We start from the raw sequence: 14733 nt of genomic DNA on the forward strand, positions 1-14733 counted from the left end.
ACAGACACACACACACACACACACGTGTAACCTTGCAAAAAGCACCACGTTACAGAGGGCAAAGCATTTCGTCCATTTTGCTACTAATGTACCCTAAGCGCCTAACACCATGCCTGGCACGCAGAATGTTTGTCTAAGGCTGAATGAAGGGACTACCATGGCCAGGCGCCGATCCGGGTCCGCTCTGGCCGGTGTCCTCGCCCCATCACTTCCACGTGGGTGGCAGAGGCTGCCCCGAGGCCTCCGCTCGCCAGGGGCCGCTGTAGGAACGACCCAGCTTCCTTTCCCACGTCACTCTTTGACCCTGTGAAGCCGCTGCCCGGAGCTAAGATGGCGGCGTCGGTGGCGGCTGCGGCCGTGCGGCTGCGGCGGGCGCTTCAAAGGTCACTGTCAACCGCGCCCCCCGCAGTCCCGGCGGCAGCCGTGCGGGACGCCTTCCTGACCTTCTTTCGGGACCGCCATGGCCACCAGTTGGTGCCTTCCGCTTCCGTGCGGCCCCGAGGCGACCCCAGCTTGCTTTTCGTTAACGCCGGCATGAACCAGGTAGGGGCGGAGCCATGCTGACTGGGGCGGGAATTCGCGAGTTTTCCAGAGAGAAAGCCGCTACGGGATTGGGCAGAAGAAGCTAGGGGGCGGAGCTCATGGCGTTTGGGAAAATAAGACGGTGTGCGATTGGGTAAAGTGCTTGGGGGCGGGGCTCAGTCCAGTTTGGACTTAGGAGAACTTGTCCTGGACAGGGGCTGAGATGAATTCTAGGTCCGGGAATGGCAGATGTAAAGTCCCGCGGGGAAGGTCTTTATTCTTTATGTAAAAATAATTCACCCATTAGATGAATGTTTATTGTACAGCTACAGCTTAATAAGCTTCCAACTTTGAGTTTACCCACTCTAGACTTCATTGTTTCGTCTGTAAATTGGGGACAGTGATGCAGGAAGGTTCACTTTAGAGGTAGTCCGAGATCTCTGCTAAAAGCTGACATTCTGGCCAGTGCCCTGTACCGTGTGGCCCCAGTGTTGTCCCCTGGTGTTACTGATGTGGTCGAAGCAGCCGAGATGGAGGATTGCCTTGCAGTGTCCTGTCTCCAGCCACCAACATGTTCCTCCTCCTGCTGCCTTGCCTGTTTTGCTAGCAGAGAGTCAGAGGCTCTGTGTGGTGATTTACTGTCCCTTCTCTGTCTCCCACACCCGATACGTGTGCCTCCAACTTGCCCCCACACTGTATCCCCAGAGGCATCGGCCACCTTCAGTCTAAACAGCCATGCCCACCCCCACTCCCCCACAGTCCCTTCTGATGAGGCCCTGAAATATTCCCCTGACCATTTTTCATGCTCCAGTTCAAGCCAATCTTCCTGGGCACCGTGGATCCACGAAGCGAGATGGCAGGCTTCCGACGCGTGGCCAACAGCCAGAAATGCGTGCGGGCCGGAGGCCGCCACAGCGACCTGGAGGATGTGGGCCGGGACCTGTCCCATCACACCTTCTTCGAGATGCTTGGCAATTGGGCCTTTGGGGGTGAATATTTTAAGGTGAGTCTCCAGGGAGCGCTCTGGGGCTAAGAAAGGGTCAGGGTCAGTCCTGTCTGCATTTGCCTGTCTGCTTAGAGACAGAGGTGAAGTTCTCGCCGGACACATGTAACGGGAACGCATCTTACCTCTCCCGTTGGATATTAAATCACTGGAGGGCAGTGATGGTGCATCCTGCCTCCTGGCTGGTCCAGGAGTTGTCTGAATAAGTGGTCAGACGGTAGTGGAGTGAAGGATCATCCCAAGCTAGGGTGGGCAGAGGTTCCGGGGAGAAGGCGGCACTTGTGCTGAGACCTGAAAGAAGGTTGAGTGAAAAGAAGGCGAAAGCTTTCTGGGCAGGAAAGGAACTCAGGCAGAATCAGGCCAGGTGTGTTCTGGGAAGCAGGTGGGCGTGGAAATGCTTTTGTGTGACGCTGGAGCCTGGACTCAGGTGGCCTGGGTGGACCTCACCCACCCGCCCTCTCCCTACGTCTGGGTTCTGCCGCAGGAGGAGGCGTGCAGCATGGCGTGGGAACTGCTGACTCAGGTCTATGGGATCCCCGAGAACAGGCTCTGGGTCTCCTACTTTGCTGGCGACCCCAAGGCAGGGCTGGACCCAGACCTGGAAAGCAGGGACATCTGGCTCAGCCTAGGGTAAGTCAGCCCCTTCCACATGCACGCCTGGAGGGCAGGAGGACTGAACATCAGAGACTCCCGGCACCAGTGCTGGTCTCAGCGTGTCCCAGGATGCTGTGGGGTCCGCTCTGTCCCTGCTCTTGCTGGACTGGGACAGGAAGGAGGGGCTGTCGTGGCAGGGAGGGGCCCAGCTTCTGGGGGCATCCAGCTTGCACCACTCACCTGCCTGTCTCCCCAGGGTGCCCGCCAGCCGTGTGCTTTCCTTCGGGCCACAGGAGAACTTCTGGGAGATGGGGGATACTGGCCCTTGTGGGCCCTGCACCGAGATCCACTATGACCTGGCTGGCGGGGCGGGGGCCCCCCAGCTGGTGGAGCTCTGGAATCTGGTCTTCATGCAGCATAACAGGTAACAGTGCTGCCCCGGCAGGAGGAGGGTCCCTGGCCGGAAGCAAGAAGACTTGGGTCTATTTCCTGTTTCAGTGAAATGGTGCCGATGGGGAGCCAGACACCTAGTTGCTTTCTGAGTACTGTTCCCATAATAACTGGCTTAGTCCTGTCCTTGCCCGTGACAGCTCAGACTGGCCACTGTTGCCCTCTGGCCTCTTAGCATATGGCGGAGTTGAACCTGATGATCGAGAAGGTTTCCTTGGAGCCTTTACATGTTTCTCCCCAAGGGCAAAGAATTCTGTCCCAGAAGGGGATGTTTGTACCCTGGCTTTGTCAGGCATGGGTTGAAGAAGCTGAGACAGGGCAGATAGAGGACTGGGGGATGGGAGGAGGCCATGATGGTCCACTCTTGGCTGAGGGGTGATTCTGCCTGTCCTTTTTCCCTCTGCCGGCCCCTCGGGCCCCTCGCTCCTCTCCTCACACTTGTAATCCTGGTGGTTGGGGGGGACCCCTCACCTTGTTCCCCTTCCCTGGCCAGAGAAGCAGATGGGAGCCTGCTGCCCCTGCCCCAGCGGCACGTGGACACGGGAATGGGCCTGGAGAGGCTGGTGGCCGTGCTGCAAGGCCGGCGCTCCACCTACGACACCGACCTCTTTACTCCGCTGCTCGACGCCATCCACCAGGTGAGCCTGCCTCCTTCCCCTCCCCCACCCGAGCCCCTGCAACCTGCTCGTCCCCAGTGCCCAGCCCCTTCCATCCTTGTCGAGAGCTCAGAGTGTTTCCAGCCAAGGACCCCACGGCGTCAAGCATGGGACCAACATGCGGCGTCTGTTGCCCGATGCCCCTGTCTCCCTCCATTGTGCACAGAATAGATGTTGGGTGCCTACTCTGGGTCAAGTCCTTTGTACCTGGAACAGAAGACAGTAGACAGTGGACAGAAAAGAGATTGATCGCTAGTGAGAGAAAGAAAGCTGGGGAACGAACAAGATAATAACTTGCAGGTTGGGAGCAGGCAGTAAATGTGGGTGATGCTTGCTGGGAGGAAGAGGGGTGGATCTTAGGTCTTTGGGGAAGGCTCCCCAAGGAGGAATCAGCCATAAGAAACTCCTTCTAGCCAGAAGGGACAGCAGGTACCAAGGCCCTGAGGCAACGAAGAGTTCGATGTGCCAAGAACAAAAAGGCAACCAGCCAGCTAAAGCAGAATCATGTGGAATGCATCTGGAGCAAGTGCCAGTTAGCTTTGGCTGCATAATAACCCCTCCTAACGCTCTTAAAACAGGCACCATGCATTTAGCTCGTGGGTCTGGGGGCTGGCAGTGTGGGCTTGGCTTAGCTAGGTCATTCTTCTGCTCTTACGTGGCGTGTGTATCTGTGGTTGGCTGTGAGGCCATTCCTCTGCTGCAGGGAGGCTGGCTGGTGGTGTAGGGCAGCAGGGGTGGCTGTGTCGTCGTCCAGCTGGCTGGCCCGAGCTCCCTCACGTCACAGCTCAGCAGGGTTCCAAGAGGCAAAGCCAAAGTGCAGGCTCTGGAGAGAGCCGTCTCCACCGTGCGCTGCCGGCCAGCACAGACCAGGGGTGGAGAAGCAGATGCTGCTCTTTGATGGGAAGAGACTGTAGTCACATCCCTATGGGGCATGTGCTCGGGACAGGCCATCTGTGCAAACGGCCTGCACAGGAGGAAGACAGGAGTCAAATTCCGAGGGTGGTGAGAAGGGTCTGGGGGCTCCCGAGGCTGGTGGAGGATGGGCCAAAGGAAGACAAGAGGAAAAGCGGAGATGCCAGTTGGGAGGCTGCTGTCGGTCTAGGCAGGAAACCCAGACTTGCGTCGGTCCCAAAGCCGACCTCGCCCGAAACAGCCTTGCGGGGCTGGCCAGGCTGGGGAAGCCTCTCAGAAGAGCCAGCAGCGGTCGCTGCCCTGGGGGGCGGCGCACAGCCATCGCTCAGGGCCATTGTCACTGTGCTCGCTGAATCCCTACAGCAGAACCGGGCGGGCACTTGAACAAGGCGACTTCTGATCTCTCAGCCCCTCTGGGAGCTGTGTGGATCCCACTCTACAGGAGAAAGAGGCCGCTGCCGGCCCAGGTGGGAGGCTGTGGGCCTGGCCTGGCTGGCGGCGGTGGAGGTGGAGACAACAGGTGAATGGGAGCACTCAGGAGCGACCCGGAAGGACTCGGGGGGTCGGGGCGGAGTGGACTGAGGGGTGCCTGGCTGTGGACTGGAGCTTGTGAGACAGGGAAGAGGCAGCCTGGGAGTAGCTAAACCCGGCTCTGCAGGAGCGCTTACACCTGGACGCAGCCTCCACCTGCCCTCCTGCCCCCTCTGAAGGCTGAGGGGTGGGCCAGAGCTCCAGGCTGCTCCTGCTGACCGGTGGGCGCCCCCCTGAGCCCAGTGGATCATCACACCTCCTGCTGCCTTTTGCCCTAGGAATTCAGTGATCACAGTGATGGTGGCTGTGAGTGCGGAATATGCGCCCTGCCAGGCCGGGGACTGGCTCCCATTCTGAGCGGCTTCCCCAGCCGGGCCGGCCTGGCAGGGCCATTCTTTGGGACCGAGGCAGTGAAACGCGTGCACCTGGGCCGGGTCAGGCAGGACCCACAGCCACTCCTCCTCCTCTGCTGCTTTCTAGGGCTGTGGGGTGCCCCCTTACCTGGGCCGGGTAGGGGTGGCAGACGAGGGCCGCGTAGACACAGCCTACCGCGTGGTGGCCGACCATATGCGCACACTCAGCGTGTGCATCGCCGACGGTGTCTTCCCCGGGATGTCAGGTGCCCCGTGAGTTGAGAAGGAAAAGGAGAGGCGGGGGATGTTGGGATGGCAGGGGGGGACCTTCAGGTGGGAGCATCTGCTCTGGGCCTCGCGCCTCCCCTCCCCGGAGCCCCTGGGGCTTCATTTCTGGGCTCTGAACCCCCCAGGCTGATTCTTCGCCGGATCCTCCGTCGAGCTGTGCGGTTTTCCATGGAGATCTTACGAGCACCCCCTGGCTTCCTAAGCAGCCTGGTGCCCGTCGTGGTGGAGACGCTGGTAAGGGCACGTGGGGAGCCTGCCCCGAGCCCAGTGAGTGCACCTGCCCAGGTGTCATTGGCCCCACCCTGGGTGTGCGGCTGGCTGAGAAAGCTGCACTTGCCGCCAGGCTGCTGACCTCTTGACCTTGGGACCCCCTTCTTCAGTAGACCACCCCACAGGGAAAGTCATTCGCAGCGGGGGCCCCGCCTCCAGGGCAGGTGTCCTCCAGGAGGCCGGGGTGGACAGGTGGAGGATGGGCTGGCTGCTTCTCGGCCGCCTCAACCCTCTCTGCATCTCCCCAGGGGGACGCTTACCCGGAACTCCGAAAGAACTCGGCGCAGGTACTGGATTGGGGTCGGGGTGGGGTGATGGGGGAGCTGGGGAGAGAGGCGCAACCTCCCCTGAGACCGGCGCCGCTCCCGCCTGCCTGGTGCAGATAGCCGAGCTGGTGGCGGAGGGCGAGGTGGCCTTCCTGGGCTCCCTGCAGCGGGGGCGCCGGATCATCGAGCGGACCCTGAGGCGCCTGGGGCCTTCCGATGTCTTCCCTGGTGAGTGTGGGGGAGGGGACTCCCTGAGACCCTCCAGGATGGGCAGAAGAGGAGCTAGCGGCCAGCGCTGTGCCCCGTCCACACTCCCCTCCACCTGACGCTCCTCCCAACACCCGCCCAGCCACCCTCCACCCCGCCCGCCGCACCCTGCCTCCTGTCGCTGCACTCCGAGGTCATGCTTAGACCCAGCTTCCCTGCCTCTGGCCTCGGAGCAGGAAGCCCAAAGGTGACCCTCACCTGAACTGCCCGGTGTGGGGAGGAGGCGCTTGCGCTTGGTCCCTGGTGGCTTCTCCCTCGCTTCTCTGCCCCATCTCTGTCTCACCCCTCCTCTCCCCAACACCCATTGCCTTCCTTGCTCATAGCTGAAGTGGCCTGGTCCTTGTCACTGGCTGGGAACCTGGGGCTCCCCCTGGACCTGTTGGAGCTGATGCTGGAGGAGAAGGGGGTGCGGCTGGACTCCGCTGGGCTGCAGCGGCTGGTCCAGGAGGAGGCCCAGGTACAGGCTGGGCCCCACGCTGGCTTCTCTTGGGACCTCCAGCTGCTCCTCCAGCGCTGAGCCCCCGGTCTGTGCTCCTATCCTGGAGGATGGTGGGACTGGCTTTCCAAAACCCCAGGCCCTGCCCGCAGCTGTAGGGAGGAATGCCGGTCGGCTGGGCTAAACAGGAGCAGAAGCGGAGAGGCCAGCAGCGCCCTACGGAGGGGTCCTCCCGGGCCGTGGTGGGTGGGGGGCCTGATCCCGAGGAGCCTGCGCGATGGGCATCTTGCTCCAGAGAGGGGCTGCAGGGTCCCCATGTCCCGTTGCCTTCTCCACGCACTCTGCGGTACACGCCTGTCCTGCAGCATCGGGCGCAGCAGGCTGAGCCGGCAGCAGAGCAGGGACTGCAACTCGACGTCCACGCCCTGGGGGAGCTGCAGCGCCGAGGGGTGCCCCCAACTGATGACAGCCCCAAGTACGACTATTCCTTGAGACCCAACGGTGACTACGGTGAGAGCCTGGAGCAAGGCGGGACGGATGCCAGGGGCAGTCACTGCTAGCCCAGGGGGTCGGTCCTCCAAGGGTTGCTGCAGCCCCCAGCTAGGAGCACCCTGAGCCAGGGTCCTGTTGGCCGCTAGTGAGGCTAAGACGCATGTGCAGGACCCCAGCCCCTGGCCAGCACTGACAAGCGCTCTGCACCCTGGCAGAGTTTGGCACCTGTGAGGCCCGGGTGCTTCAGCTGTATACAGAGGACGGGATGGCCGTGGACTGCGTCAGGGAGGGCCAGCGCTGCGGCCTCCTCTTGGACAGGACCAACTTCTACGCCGAACAGGGCGGGCAGGCTTCAGACCGGGGCTACCTGGTACAGGTGGGGCAACAGGTAAGTGCCTCCCCCGCGCACCCCCCGCTGCCCCCAAGGTGCCTTTCGTGGGAGGTAGCCCTGAGCCTGGATGGGAGCCAGGGAGAGGGAAAAGCTGCAGCGGTCACCCCCGCACCTCGGCCCTTGCCTTTCCCCAGGACGTGCTGTTCCCAGTGGCCCGGGCCCAGGTCTGTGGGGGCTTCATCCTGCACGAGGTGACAGCTCCCGAGTGCCTGCAGGTGGGGGACCAGGTGCAGCTACATGTGGACGAGGTAAGGACCCCACACACTCCTCCTGAGACCCCGCAGCCCCTGGCACTCCCCCGCCCTCACCCAGGACCCTGGGTAACCAGAGTGTTTCAGGCCTGGAGGCTGGGCTGCATGCAGAAGCACACGGCCACCCACCTGCTGAGCTGGGCGCTGCGGCAGACCCTGGGCCCCGGCACAGAGCAGCGCGGCTCCCACATCCGCCCCGAGCGGCTGCGCTTCGATGTGGCCACCCAGGTGAGCCAGGCACAGAAAGACAGTCACAGGGCCTGGGCCGCAGGCCCGGTGCTGCCACTCCATCACAGTGGGACCCTGGGCAGGGCCCTTCCCCCCAGGCTGCCCCTCCATCGGCAAAGGTCGGGCAAGGATGTCAGCCCTGGTGGGGTGGGATTCTTTTTATTTTAAAGATTTTATTTAAAAGAGTTACACAGAGAGAGGAGAGGCAGAGAGAGAGAGAGGTCTTCCATCTGCTGGTTCACTCCCCATTTGGCCACAACGCCCGGAGCCAAGAGCCAGCTTCTTCTGGGTCTCCCATGGGGGTGCAGGGGCCCAAAGACTTGGGCCATCCTGTACTGCTTTCCCAGGCCACAGCAGAGAGCTGGATCAGAAGTGAAGCAGCCGGGACTCAAACTGGTGCCCATAGGGGATGCCAGCACTGCAGGCGACAGCTTTACCTGCTACGCCACAGCACCAGCCCCCATCCCACCTACTGCCCCATCCTGGCTGCCCCTTGTTGTAAGCTGCCTGAGGACAGAGCCTCCCTTTGTATTTTCATTGGCTCTGGAGCCCAGTGAATGGCCTGCATCTCCCATGGCTCATCACTTAGAAAAGAGCCACCTGCTGCCCCAGTGCTCACGGAGCACGTGTCGGGTGCCAGCCCCTGGTCTGGAGCCATGGAGTGGCTCAGCGGACAGCACCTGCTATCCAGTGCACGCGTTAGGGCATCAGAGGCAGGCTGACTGTCACCCTGTCCGTTTCCCCTGACCCCACCAGGCCCCACTGACTGCAGAGCAGCTCCGGACAGTGGAGGCCACTGTGCTGGAGGCCGTGGAGCGGGATGAAGCCGTGTACGTGGAGGAGGTGGCCCTGGCGCTCACCACCCGTGTCCCTGGCCTGCGCTCTCTGGATGAGGTGAGTTGGGGAGCCCTTTTGCTATAGATTGTCTGCCTGCTTCAGACACACTGGGAGGCCGCCGCCTCCCCCTTCCCCTCCCCCCTCCCCCTCCTCGGGCTCCTGTGCCTGTCTCCTCTTCCCTCAGGTGTACCCAGACCCTGTGCGGGTGGTGTCAGTGGGGGTGCCTGTGGCGCACGCGCTGGAGCCGGCCTCCCAAGCTGCACTGCGGACCTCGGTGGAGCTGTGCTGTGGAACGTGAGTGGCCGCTTTGGGCTGCCTGGCCCTGGGGCCCTGCAGCCTCACCCTGTTCCATTTTTGGAGCCACCAACCCTTGGTGTAGGGCTCAGCCTTTTCCTTCCACCCCCATCACCTCGCCTGACTGTCTCCTCCCTCCTTCTGCCCACAGACACCTGCTGCGCACAGGGGCTGTGGGGGACCTGGTTATCACTGGGGAACGCCAGCTCACCAAGGGCACCACCCGCCTGCTGGCCGTCACTGGGGAGCAGGCCCAGCAGGTCAGCCCGTCAGCAGGCCCTGGGCGGCTTGCGCATGCGGACAGGGGGCTGGGGCTGCCCTCAGCAAAGCGCGTCCACACACGCACACTGGGACGGCCCCGGCACTGGTGGCAGCTGGCACCCATTATGATTACTTGGTGCTGATGCTTTGGTTGGGCCATGGTTGTGTGGTGGTCAGTACTCTGTGTTGGGATGCCTTGGTTGGTTCCAACCGTTAAATATGTCTAATTTGGCCCTGCCTGGCAGTGGGTTGACAGTCCCCGTCCTAAGGAGGTGAGTGTAATCCTGGCACCGTGACCGCCTTCTCCCCCCCACCGCAGGCCCGAGAAGTGGGTCAGAACCTGGTGCAGGAGGTGGAAGCAGCTGCAGAACGGCTGAGTCGGGGCAGCAGGGATGTGGCCGAGGCCCGGCGGCTGTCCAAGGACGTGGGACGACTCACTGATGTGAGGGCCACCACCTGCCCCCCACCCCCACCCCGCGCAGGGCTGCGGCCCACCTTCACCTGGCTCCATGCCCTCCCCTGCGTCTCCCTGGCCCCTTCCAGTCTCTCCCCAGCGCTTGAACGGGGTTGGGCTCCTGCTGGCCCAGCTGGCTTCCCCGGTGGGTATGGGAGGTGCCGTGTCTTCCCTGGCCCTGCGTCAGGCTCTGGCTGGCTCAGGGATCGGTGGGGTGATTTCTCCGCTTCCTGGCCGCAGGCTGTGGACACTGCCGTGATGCCCCAGTGGCAGCGGCGGCAGCTCCAGGCCACCCTGAAGGGGCTGCAACGGCGCGCCAACACCGCCATCCGCAAGCTGGAGAAGGGCCAGGTAAGACGAGCCTGAGCCGCTCCAGCCCTACCCTGAGAAGCCCCGGCCGTGGGGCGAGCCAGGTCATCTGAGGACACAGGACGGGGGTGATGGCAGCTTCCTCCTCCTCCTCCTCCTCCTCCTCCTCGTCCTCCCCCTCCCGCCAGCTGGGAGTCTCCTCCAGGCTGCTCCTTGACTTTTCTTCCTGCCCAGCTGTGTCTCTCCCCCGGCTCCCAAGTCTGGCTCCGACTCTTCCTCCAGGAAGCCTCCAGTCTTGACTGCCACCATTCGGCCCTCATTGCTCCTTGACTGTCCTCCCCCTGCCCCTCCCCTCCTAGTCCATCTGTGCTCTGGCCTTCCCCCCGTCACCTTCAGTGCCCCATATGTTCAGGCCTCGAGCCACAATGACAGGGAAGAGGCAGAGGAGATGAGGAAGGGCGCGGGCAGGACCCGACAGAGGTGGCCCACCTAGGCAGAGGCCCTGCAGCCCCCTCCCTGGGGGAGGCTGGGACTGAGGGCAGACCTGCCCCTCTGCTGCCCTCCCCGGTCCACAGGCTGCAAGGAGAACCCAGGAGCTGCTGGAGCGGCACCCAGGCGCGCCTCTGATCGTGGACACAGTGTCCGCTGAGTCCCTCTCGGTGAGTGCTGGCGGAGGGGGCTGCCTGGGAGGTGGCCGGGAGCCCGGGGAGCCGTGGGGGCCACCACCTGTCCTCTGTCGCGCAGGTGCTGGTGAAGGTCGTACGGCAGCTGTGTGAGCAGGCACCCAGCACATCTGTGCTCCTGCTCAGCCCCCAGCCCGTGGGGAGCGTGCTCTGTGCCTGTCAGGTGGCCCAGGTGAGAGCAGCCGCCATCCCGCCCATCTCCCAGTCCAGCTCTGACCCCCCGCCCCATGCCTTTTATTCCTTTCGGGCGAGGCACCCAGGCCATGTGCGGGTGACCTGTATAAGACACCACCTGGACAGGGATAGGGCCGTTCCCTTTCTCACTAGACAAGCTGGGAGTCCCTCTTCCACCTGCTCCCGGGCCTCACATCCCTTGCAAGTAGCAGACATTCCTGAACTTGCATCTCCCTTCCCGGCCCAACCCTTCTCCTGCCTCCTCACCAATGCTCCCGCCATGCACCTGGCTCCGGGGCAGGGGGGGCAGAGGTGCTGGTGGGGCAGGCTGCTCTGCATCGCGTCCCCTGCTGTTCGTTCCCAGGGTACCACGCCTACCTTCACAGCAGAGGCCTGGGCGCTGGCTGTGTGCGGCCACATGGGGGGCAAGGCCTGGGGCTCTCGAGTTCTGGCCCAGGGCATAGGAAGCACGGCTGACCTGGAAGCTGCCCTCCACACAGCCCGAGCCTACGCCCTGACCCAGCTCTGACCTGGGCCCCCCCAGGGATATCCGGCAGTGGACTACAGGCAAGTGCCAGGCACCCTCAGGGAGCCAGCAGGACCTCCACAAAGGCCTAGAGGCTGCAGGGCAAGCAGCTGAGCCAAGAGTAGCCCGGACCGGGACCCTGACTGCCCCAGAGGCAGAAGCCATCAGAAATACACAGAACACATCGGGGAGCGTGAAGATGTGGGCTGCACTGGCCGAGTGCTCACTGGGCACTGCCACCTCCTCGGGGCTGGTGCCGCGGCACAGCGGGTTAAACCTTCGCTTGTGACACTAAAGCATCCCCTATCAGAGTGCTGCTTTGAGTCCCAGCTGCTCCACTTCTGACCCAGCTCCCTGCTAATGCTCCTGGGAAAACAGCAGAAGGTGGACCAAGTACTCAGACCCCTGTAGCCACAAGGGAGACCTGGAAGGAGTTCCTGGCTTCTGGTTTTGACCTGGCTGTCACAGCCATTTGGGAAATGAACCAGAAGATGAAAGACTGCGCGCTCTCTCTCTCTCTCTCTCTCTCTCTAAAATTCTGCCTTTCAAATACAAAATTAAATAAATATTTTTTTTAAAAAGTATTTAGAAGGAGTCAGCATTGTGGCATAGCAGGTAAAACCCCATATGGTTCCCAGTTCAAGTCCTGGCTGCTCCACTTCTGATCCAGCTCACTGCTAATGCTCCTGGGAAAGCAGCAGCAGATGACCCAAGTCCTTGGACCCCTGCACCCATGTGGGAGACCCAGGTGAAGCTCTTGGCTCCCGGCTTCTGGCTTCAGGCTGGCCCAGCCCCAGCCATTGCAGCCATCTGGGGGGTGAACCAGCACATTGAAGATCTCTCTGTCTCCCCCTTTCTCTAACTCTGCCTTTCAAATAAAAAAGTAAGTAAGTCTTTTTTAAAAAATGTTCATATTTACCCATCATTGGACTTTACACAGTATACACATGTGTTCACATATTAGGTAATATTAGGTATTCCATAAATGTGTACAGCTTTTATGTGTCTATTAAAAAATTGTAAAATATTTCACAGTGGCTAAGAAGCAGTGGAAGATCCCTTTTACTTGGGAAAGCAGCCTTCCCCCGCCTGGCAACCTGCTATGGGTGCCCCACCATCCGGTCTTGCCTTTCACACCAGCATCGTCTGCAGGAGTGCCCAGGCTGCAGGCCTGGCTACCACCGGGCACCAGTAGAGGGCGCCCTGTCCACCAGACAGAACCGTCAGGTGACAGGACAGCTGGGCGGACCTCTGGTGTCATTCAATTAGCAACGACCTTGTTTTAATGAAAGCCCTGCTGGTTTGTTGATAAACGGAGCCCCGGGTGCTGGGCAGCGGCTGAGAGTGTGGCAGGCACGCCGTGGCCCACAGTTCCTGCCAGCCAGGGGGAGCAGGCCAAGAGACCAAGTGCCCGGCAGTGAGGAGCACTGGAGAAAGAGCGACACTGGGATCCCGAGGGTGGAGGTGGTGCTGCCTCACCAGGCCATGGGGCTGGGGGTGAGGGAGTGAGCCATGTGGACAGCTGAGGGGACACCCAGTGCAGAGACCCTGGGGTGTGGGGAAGCCTGTGGCTCTGAGCAGCAAGCTGGGTCAGTGGGAGCTGGTAGGGTCCTCTTGGGCAGGGGTCACACCAGCCATAAGCTCGCTTTTCTTTTTCTTTTTCTTTTTTTTTTTTTAAGATGTATTTATTTGGCCAGCGCTGTGGCTCAATAGGCTAATCCTCTGCCTGCAGCGCCGGCACCCCGGGTTCTAGTCCCGGTCGGAGTGCCGGATTCTGTCCCGGTTGCCCCTCTTCCAAGCCAGCTCTCTGCTGTGACCCGGGAAGGCAGTGGAGGATGGCCCAGGTGCTTGGGCCCTGCACCCCATGGGAGACCAGGAGGAAGCACCTGGCTCCTGCCTTCGGATCAGCTCATGGGAGACCAGGATAAGCACCTGGCTCCTGCCTTCGGATCAGCTCAGTGTGCCGGCCGCGGCGGCCATTGGAGGGTGAACCAACGGCAAAGGAAGACCTTTCTCTCTGTCTCTCTCCCTCACTGTCCACTCTGCCTGTCAAAAAATAAATAAATAAAGATGTATTCATTTGAAGGAGTTACAGAGAGAGATCAATCTTGCATATGCTGTAATGGCCATGAGCTTCATCCAGATCTCCCACGTGGGTGGCAGGGGCCCAAACTTGGGCCATGATCTGCTGCTTTCCCGGGCACACAGGGAGGTGGACCAGAAGTGCGGCAGGCAGGGATACCTGTACAGGATGTCAGCATTGAAGGCAGTGGCTTTACCTGCTGTACCACAACACCAGCCCCCAGCCATAGGTTTTGTAAAACAAGTTGCAGAGGGGCCAGCATTGTAGTGCAGTGGGTTAAGCTACCACCTGCAATGCCATTATCAAAACAATGCTTCAAGTCTTGGCTGCCTCACTTATGATCCAGCTTCGAGTAGATACACCAGAAGACAATGGATGATGACCCAAGGACTCCAGCCCCTGTCATTCACATAGGAGATGTAGGTGGAGTTCCTGGCTCCTGGCTTCAGCCTGGCCCAGCCCTGGCCATTGCGGCCATTGAACCAGCAGATGGAAGATTCATTCTCATTCTCTCTCTCTCTCTCTCTCTCTCTCTCTCTCTCTCTCTCGTGCTCTGCCTTTCAAATAAATAAATCTTAATAAATAAATACAACAAGTCACACAGCACCTGCCCCAAACTTAAGCTGAAGACAACAGGGGGAAGCCAAGGGATGGAGGGCAGCCCCCCTTCCCTGCCACCGGAAGGAACGCCCCTCAGGGGCTGCGCCTGGCGTCCAGGTACGGGACTGAGCAGCACTCGTTACTGGAGTGGGGCGGCCCCGCCTGCCCTGATGAAGGCACTGATGGTGTGTGAGTGAATCTCTGATGGGGGCTTCAAGGGAGCCTGCCTGGCTGCTGGCAAAGCTTTCGTCAGGATCTTGCCAACAGGCAGTGGCCACCTTGCGCGGTGCCCAGCACAGGCCGGGCTCCTGCAGGCTCCTCCCTGCCCAGGTGAGGCTGGTGGGCCCCGTGTTTTATGGTGGGCAGCAGGGCTGGCGTGAAAGCTCAACTCTGCCTTCCTGGCTGCCTCTCCTTTCCTGAAACGTTCTTATTTTACCAGCCAGCCCCGCCCCGCCCCCCCCCCCACAACGGCCACTCCCTCCTGCATGGGAAAACAGGACATCAGCTACATCGTGTCACGCCAGGACTGGAGGCTGTGTGAGGCCCCCTCCTCTGGGGCCCTGTTAGCACCTGGAGAGAAGTGGAAATTGCCCCCCCCCCGC

The 14733-nt window shown here is 61.3% G+C and overlaps 1 protein-coding gene across 2 annotated transcripts; it reads left to right on the forward strand.

Moving 5' to 3' along the window:
- The first annotated feature begins 278 nt into the window (after positions 1-278).
- AARS2 (alanyl-tRNA synthetase 2, mitochondrial) lies at positions 279-12032 on the forward strand. Of its 2 annotated transcripts, XM_008262988.5 has the most exons (22): positions 280-543; positions 1334-1525; positions 2010-2155; positions 2376-2543; positions 3063-3207; positions 5149-5294; positions 5435-5543; positions 5828-5866; positions 5962-6073; positions 6436-6569; positions 6914-7058; positions 7256-7428; positions 7566-7679; positions 7770-7910; positions 8667-8804; positions 8932-9041; positions 9193-9301; positions 9622-9744; positions 9997-10107; positions 10641-10724; positions 10810-10920; positions 11287-12032. In XM_008262988.5, exons 1-22 carry the CDS (start codon positions 331-333, stop codon positions 11449-11451), a joined length of 2928 nt encoding a protein of 975 aa, XP_008261210.4. In that variant the 5' UTR covers positions 280-330; the 3' UTR covers positions 11452-12032. The 2 variants fall into 2 exon arrangements, 1 of the variants encoding a protein (XP_008261210.4); XR_016234051.1 differs by lacking the exons at positions 10810-10920; positions 11287-12032 and having other exon boundaries at positions 279-543; positions 7760-7910.
- Positions 12033-14733: the final 2701 nt, after the last annotated feature.

This window comes from Oryctolagus cuniculus, chromosome 5 (assembly GCF_051225735.1).
Source record: "Oryctolagus cuniculus isolate XC-2025 breed Fujian yellow rabbit chromosome 5, ASM5122573v1, whole genome shotgun sequence".
NCBI classification, from domain to species: domain Eukaryota; kingdom Metazoa; phylum Chordata; class Mammalia; order Lagomorpha; family Leporidae; genus Oryctolagus; species Oryctolagus cuniculus.

Bases quoted from the DNA above. Each gene is read 5' to 3' on its own strand.
- AARS2 (XM_008262988.5), top strand. From the start codon at position 331: ATGGCGGCGTCGGTGGCGGCTGCGGCCGTGCGGCTGCGGCGGGCGCTT. The intron at 5,544-5,827 runs GTAAGGGCACGT...GCATCTCCCCAG, and splicing joins CCGTCGTGGTGGAGACGCTG to GGGGACGCTTACCCGGAACT. The intron at 6,570-6,913 runs GTACAGGCTGGG...CCTGTCCTGCAG, and splicing joins TGGTCCAGGAGGAGGCCCAG to CATCGGGCGCAGCAGGCTGA.